The sequence below is a fragment of the Penaeus japonicus genome, unplaced genomic scaffold (genome assembly GCF_977035675.1).
Source record: "Penaeus japonicus unplaced genomic scaffold, GWHDUDI00000001_assembly GWHDUDI00000002, whole genome shotgun sequence".
Classification (NCBI taxonomy): Eukaryota; Metazoa; Arthropoda; class Malacostraca; order Decapoda; family Penaeidae; genus Penaeus; species Penaeus japonicus.
The window spans coordinates 3077643-3085098 of NW_028234404.1; the positions used below are offsets into that span (position 1 = coordinate 3077643).

A 7456-nucleotide genomic window follows, 5' to 3' on the forward strand; every position below is an offset into this window, starting at 1 on the left:
ACATTTCCTCTGGTTAATTAATGACTTATGGATACTCATGTTAAATCTGTGCTACAGAAGAACCTTCATTTTTATCTATGAAACACGACTAGACCCATTTGTTCTACTTCACAACCTATTAAAATGCACTGATAATGAATTGTATTCACAGCTGTTCCTACAATAAAATTAACACATAAATATACGTAAAGATAAACACAATTTCAAACCAAAATATACTCACACAATTAGGCTAAATGGAAAAGCCCCATCAGCATGGTCTATCACAAGTTCTTCAAGATGTGGGAAGTCAAGCTTGTATTTATGACCTGTTATTAATTAATCTATATAAGATTTAATCAGGTAGTGCTATCAATTCATCATATCTGCCCTTACACTAATAAAATACAACCATAATAAAATTACTCATTATCCCATTAAGGTTAAACTCGAAATTAAGTCTGACGACAATCTTACTGTTCAAATCCCTCGGAGTGGAAAAGTAGCAGCGAGCATGATGATTGCTAATGGATAGCTTCCTTAAACCTTTGCAAAGCGTAAGGAGTTCCAGTATAGGTGCTGGGTTGGAATATATCAGTATTTGCAGTGACTTCAAATCATTTAGTATGTCTGCTACTTCCTCGAAGCCTCCAATCCACTGCTGTCGGTTCTCAGACTCCATGTCATCTGGCCAACTTATTGATAAATCCTGAATCTGCAACAATAAGATTTATCTACCAGCACTACACTATAATAGAAAAGTGTAAATGCAACAGAGTATACACTATGAAAGTAGCTACTTCGTCATTTATGATATTATAAACTGGGGAGAGCAAAAATTAGAAAAAAATATATACTTCACAATTTCATATATTTGTCACATCTTTAAGTCACCATACAAAAAGGTTTAAGCAAATGACCTCTCAACAAATACTTAATATACTCATATTTACTCACTGTCAAATAAATCATTCAACCATACTATTCAATACAAAAAGAATGTTACGAGTTGTCAAAAATATCTTTTCACATAATACAAATTAACCCATTGGTCACAGTTTTAATAAACTATGTGTACAGTCATGTGGTGGGTTTATGTTGTATGGCACAGTGCCATCCGTGTTTACGACCGACTCTACCTTGGCAGCAAATCATGCCATCCACTGTCAATGGGTTAATATCCTTTTTGCCTGAAATACTAACTCTCTTCTGCACCCACCTTTGAGCAAGATGTTAAAATCCACTTGAGCTGCAGGAAGGTCAGAGGAATTCCTTTCATTTTCAGAGACACAAGACTCTTCAGCTTCACAACAAAGTTTGGGACCTTGATCCAATAGACATGTTCTAAATTTATGTGTTGGATGTTGAGACATCTTTTCCGAGGAAGGAAGAAAAGTTTGAGGTCTTCAGTTGTGCACTTGTAAATGCTTCTCAGGTCCAAATCCCTTAGAAAATTAATGAATACATAAATTAATTTGTTTACACTATAACACAAATGAAAATAATTCAATATATAATGTACATGAAGATTCTGATAGAATTTGAAATATACTGAGATTACATTCAAAGAAATTAAAATATTAGAGAAGATTTGTTTTATAAAGGTTTCCACTATATCTTTCCAATATTATTTAAAATTGGCTTAAATCACACACAAAACATCTATGGTAAAAAAAATATATCTCTTGTATGTAACAGCACAAAGAAATTGAAAGTTAAATAAGAGTATCTATAAATGCTATAAGTGCTTACTTGTTTCTTTTCTCATACTCTTAGACAAGGAGAAGGAATATATGGGATATGAGGACTCTACTACACGCTTTCATACAAAGATGGTGTAGTTACATGCAACATGTATCTAGAAAAATCTCTGTATTTCACGATATTGTAGAGTTGTATGTCTTGAGAGTTACCTAAAGGGGATGTATATATATGTAGCTTTATACCTTTACAATTTCCCTGTGAAGATATAACACAGGGAAACAGAGCAATTATCCAGTAGATAATCATGCTCTCTCTTACTATGAAAGCCTTGAAATATATGTATAAAGTGATGGCCTGACAACAAGTCCTTGATAATAAATATCCTTGAGATGTATACTAACCTTTACAAAAATTCTTTGTTATAATTTATATGAAGCAATTTTCTTTCTTTAGATATCTAAAAATCTCCTCTTCTCAGCATACATACATGAAACAATTTTCAAAGTCAACGAATCTTTTCCTGTTTCGTATTTTCAATTACTAATATTCTGGAAAAAAATATCTAGGTACCTTAAAATATTTAAAGACTAGGAGGATTTTAACCTTCTCGCAAGGGGCCAAAAATTTGTCTATTTTTACTCACGTCTGCAATATAGCAAGTGCAAGTAGCTTGCCACCAAGAGATTTCTCAAGGCTTGATGCTGTAATGAACTTCTCAGAACAGTGTGACAAAAGAGATTTTGTAATTTTTTTTTTTTTTTTTAAGCAAAATAAAATCTACACATACATATCTCCATGATGTTACAGGGATAATTCTGATGATGTGATTTCACCTCATGGATTAAAAGAACATCTAAATCTTACATCCATTTGATATTCTGACGACACAAATAAAAAAAAGGTGGGCCAGATTTCTGACACAAAGGATTCAAATTAACTCCGCAGTGGTATATTCACACAAAATTCTAATGGCTCTTTCTCCCTTGTATACCATTTCCATATTATTTTGTATGAGTAAGAAATTAGAAAATCGACATACAGTGCCTAAATAATATAATCCCTCCAGTTATCATCCTTTTATCCCCCCCCAAAAAAAAGCCAAAACATATAGTTTTCCATATAGCAGAAAAATTTAAATAATCAAGGAGCACTACTTCTGATAAACACATGTTACAAGGACGAAATAGTGAATAAATGAAAATGCTTGTATTACATAAATCGTTGATCTGACCTGCATATCATATCAAAAGTCTAATACTGATGATTCTCTCAAACAAAGATTACTTTTTGGCTTTAGATAACCATAAAGTACATGAAATTGAGAGACTAACAACTTTTAAGATTCTTTAAATAAATGCCATTTCTATCGCAATTTTTTTCACAGTTATTTGAAGTTATTTAACCCGTTAACGACGGATGACAAGATAACACGTCTAGTGGTTTTTGGGCTACACGACGGGGACGCGTTACTTTGTCTAGCCCGGGGCGCGGGAGGAGCCAGCGCGCAGCGCTGGCTCGCGGCTAGTGCGGCCGAGAATCCCGACGCGTTAGGCTTATGCATTCAAGAGTCCCGGAATTTTGGTCTATTTAAGCCGGATTGGCCCCGTCGGGAACGGGTTAAATAAATACTATACAATTAACAATCAATCACAGGTTGCATCACACTTCAACAAGCCAATCACAAAGACTTTCAATTCTCTTTGCTCTGACTAGATGCTTTGAGAATTCCAAACACAACCACACCCACAGAGGTTGCAAAAAATAGGTCGCTATGTGATTTAAAGCTCCTTAGGACACCCTTGGCAATTGCTGTCAGATAAAGACCCAGTTGCAAGTCTCCCTTTCTAGATTGCAAGAGGTTTGTTTGCCTTTTGCTGAAGTGCTTGCAAGCGCAAAGGACACAGGGGCCATATCGTGCTGCCCCTCTCGGCTATGTTATTCATTATTGAAAATAACGTGTTTGGGAACTAAGAAGGAAATGCCATACATAAAAAATATCTTACCATCCATCAAAAACATTTAAAAAAATACATATATCTCACCGGATGGCCATCTAAGACAAATCATATCAACATAAATATGCCTACCATCTGAATTTGCAATAAACATTTACCAAAACACCATGAATATCACCCTTAAAATAATTCCCAAAGAATTAAAACCATCACGAGTAAGTCACAAACAACCCAGAGTAAATCCCAAAGGTTTGACTCGAGAGAAAAAAAGGCTCTTAAAAACTCATGAGTAATATTACCTCACGATATCTCTGTCACTCACGATGGCGCTGAGTCTGTTACTCACGCATGACACGGATATGAGGTCTTGGCTGCCGAGGAAATGCAAAATTCTGATAATAATTTCATCGGGAAGATCCTCAATGTTTATATCCATCGCAACTTCAGCGTTCGTCTAACTCCGAGAATCCGTGAATCCGTGAATCCGTGAATCCGTGAATCCGCTAACACGTTAATCCATGAATCCGAGAATCTTATTATCTCTTTACTTACTAACAGGTGAATCTGTCATGAATTATGTCACCCTTTAATCTGTCATTCCGCGAACCCATTTGTGATTGATTAATTTTCCGGCTGACTGATTATGCACTATGTGAAATATGTGGCTAATTAATTTTCTAGCTGATTAATTCTATAGTATGGGACATTTTTGGGGATAGCTAGGTTTTTAACTCATGTCAGTTATTGCATTATATCGCTTCGGTGCTGTTTTTTTTTCATATAATACGTGTATACTGTATTTCTCACAGCATCCCCGCAACAGGAACCGCCTTCATCCCGTTGAACTGACTTCGCCACTGGTCGGTTCTCTGGGGTGCAAGAGAGCGCCCTGCGGCCAGCAACACGGCCCTTCGGTCATGGCGAATGGCCTGATCCAGGATCGGTCAGATCTTCTTGATTATACTAGGCTCAAGCGGTCTCATCCTCATCGGCATCGGATGGGTCCCGAGACTGCCTTCAGAATGAGTTTGTGGCTGCGTGTGTGTACTCTTTCATCACCGCTTTGGCTGTTAGACGGGCATACTCTGCCATTGAGCTTCCCCTTGTTGAAGTCCGTGGCGGGTGGGGCGTGAGAGGGTTAATTAATGGAGGGTTTCTTGCATGGCACCAAACATTGCAAATTAACCTACCAATACCCACGTTGACGATTCTGGCACGGACATGACTCTGGAACCACACTAGGCTCCTGGTGACAAAGCCGATGAGGGGGCTGGTCCAAGTTTCGCAGTTGTTCAAATGAGGATACTGGCGTCGGACCAAAAGTCTCAGATAACTCTCGGGAAACTAAGGCTGGTCATCGAGACCTACAGCTTCCTCGGCCAAACCCTCAGCGTCGGATCGGAAGGGCGACCTCAAACAACCCAAAACGACCACGGACTCGGACGGGGAGCCTGGAGCCACGAGACGTATGACTCAATTGAAGAAGCCCCAAACCCGAAGGCTTTGATGGCCCCTGTCAGTTAGTCAGGACCACTGAAACTTAAGAGAATATCCTACCGTCGATCAGGCATGGTCGTTATCCCCAAAACTCAAGCCACACTTGCATGCTTCAGGGAAACGAAAGAGCTCGTCGAAGGAGAGAAGTTGAGCTTCACAGCTATCAACCCCGAAGACAGGAGAGTCAAGATGGTGGTACTTGAGCTGGATGTGATCGCCTCACATTCCCCAGTCGTTGAGGCTTCTTGTCTGCAGAAAGGTAAGTCTCAGAGTAGACAAGTTCTGGTCAATTTGAAGGGAGGCCCCGTGGACTCCTAGGACTTACGTGGCAGAGCCGCACCTGAGATTGGTCTGTCCCGTGAGGAAAGAGGCAGCACTCGGACGTGAAGAAGCCGATTAAAAGCGGTCAGATTTAGTACCCGCCCCCAAGGCACCCATGTCTGACGGCAGACGAGGGAGGAAAAGCCTCCCCATTCACAAAGATGCCACTCTCAAGTTGGTGGCTCCACCTGCCATGATTAATGAGACGGAGTCCCGGCCCTGGTGGACACCCCGAGGGATCAGACCCGAGGGGCAGATTGGAACCGAAGGGCGCCACCAGGGCCCTCCCAAGAGGAGGTCAGCCCTTCTCATCCAAGAGAAGGATCTGACGCTCCTGCTGTCCGCGGCAGTGCCTGCGGTTGCTGTGGCGTCGGGGAATAGATACTTGTACATTACCTTGTTTGTTATCATTAGTACTAGAATAATTTTTGTTGCGGTTGGTATTAGTATCATCATTATTATCATTATCATCACTATTACCATTATCATCATCATTATTATCATTGCTATCTTAATTATTATCATCGCCATCTTAGTTATTATCATCGCCATCTTAATTATTATCATAATCATTATCATCATCATCTTTATCATTATCATCATCATTATTATCTTTACCATTATCATCATCATTATTATCATTGTTGTTGCTGCTATTATTACCATTATTATCATTATTCACATTAAACTCCCTTCTCGTGTGTTTCATTTTCCAGGTTTCATTCTTATTTTGTGAATCTCATGTCAGTTTTCACCCGAGATTTCCAAGTAATAAAATGAACATAATAATTCTCGGTAATTATGTGTTTGCACGTTCGTTTAAATAGGAATTTTAACTTTTAACTCTTCAGAGAGCTTTATATTCTTCGTCATGTAATATCTGGATAAGTTTTCGTTTAGATCTATTACATTTAAAGAGGAAAATTACGTAACAGTTGTTATTTCTAGACTTATTAATGTTATTATTGTTATTGTTATCATTTTTACTACCCATTACTATTTGCATTATCATTGTTATCATTATCATTGTCATTATCATCCTTATTGTCATCATAATTATCCTTATAATAATTATGATTATTAGTATGACCATAAAATCATTATCATTATCGTTATTATAATATCCTTATCATTCGTATTATCATCATCATTATTATTATTATAATTAATATCATTATTTTCATTATCATTATTACCATTGTTATTATCATCATTATCATTACCATTGTTATTATCATTATCATTAATATTATCATTATTATTATCATTATTATTATTATTATTATTATTATTATTATTATTACTATCATTATCATAATAATTATTATTATTACTATTATCATTATTATTATTATCATTATTACTATTATCATGATCATTATTATCATTATCACCATTGTCATTATCATTATCTTATCATTCTTCTTCTTCATATTATCATTTTAATTATGATTAGTATTATCATTATCATCATCATTATCAGCACCATCATTATTATCATCATCATCATCATTATCATTATTATCATCATTGTTATCATTACTATTATTTTCATAATTATTGTCATTGTCAAGATTATTATTATCATCATTACCGTTATTATTATTATCATCATAATAATAATTTACATTATCGTCATTATTGTCTGTTTGTCTGAATGTAATTTGTGTATGTGATTGATAATGTGTAACACAATACAAATTATAAGATGCATCTTTGACCAAATCTAATAGTAATCAAAATTTCCTTTGAGGTATTAAGTGTGTAATGAAATGATAATAGTGATAACAATGAATAAAGTGGGTAAAAAGAAAATGAAACGGAAACGTGGTCTGGAAATATAAAACAACTAGAAGATAAAAAAAAATCAATGGTAATATCCACAATAACAATAGACATAAAAAAAAACATGAATATACCTAACATCCTTGGTATTCGATAAACTCTAGATATAGAATAAAAATCAAAATTATAGAAGGGACCTTTACATCTCGGGTCCC

At 36.3% G+C, this 7456-nt stretch overlaps 1 protein-coding gene across 3 annotated transcripts in view; it reads right to left on the reverse strand.

Moving 5' to 3' along the window:
- LOC122245772 (uncharacterized) overlaps positions 1 to 4088 on the reverse strand; it is a 14109-nt gene extending 10021 nt beyond the window's left edge. For all 3 annotated transcript variants that reach the window (XM_086545909.1, XM_086545904.1, XM_086545898.1), the window contains exons 1-4: positions 3938 to 4088; positions 1199 to 1424; positions 457 to 694; positions 224 to 308 (exon numbers count right to left, since the gene is read on the reverse strand). In XM_086545909.1, coding sequence (XP_086402035.1) covers positions 224 to 308; positions 457 to 694; positions 1199 to 1424; positions 3938 to 4074 — 686 coding nt within the window. In that variant the 5' untranslated portion in view covers positions 4075 to 4088. The remainder of the gene's footprint in view (positions 1 to 223; positions 309 to 456; positions 695 to 1198; positions 1425 to 3937) is intronic.
- Positions 4089 to 7456: the final 3368 nt, after the last annotated feature.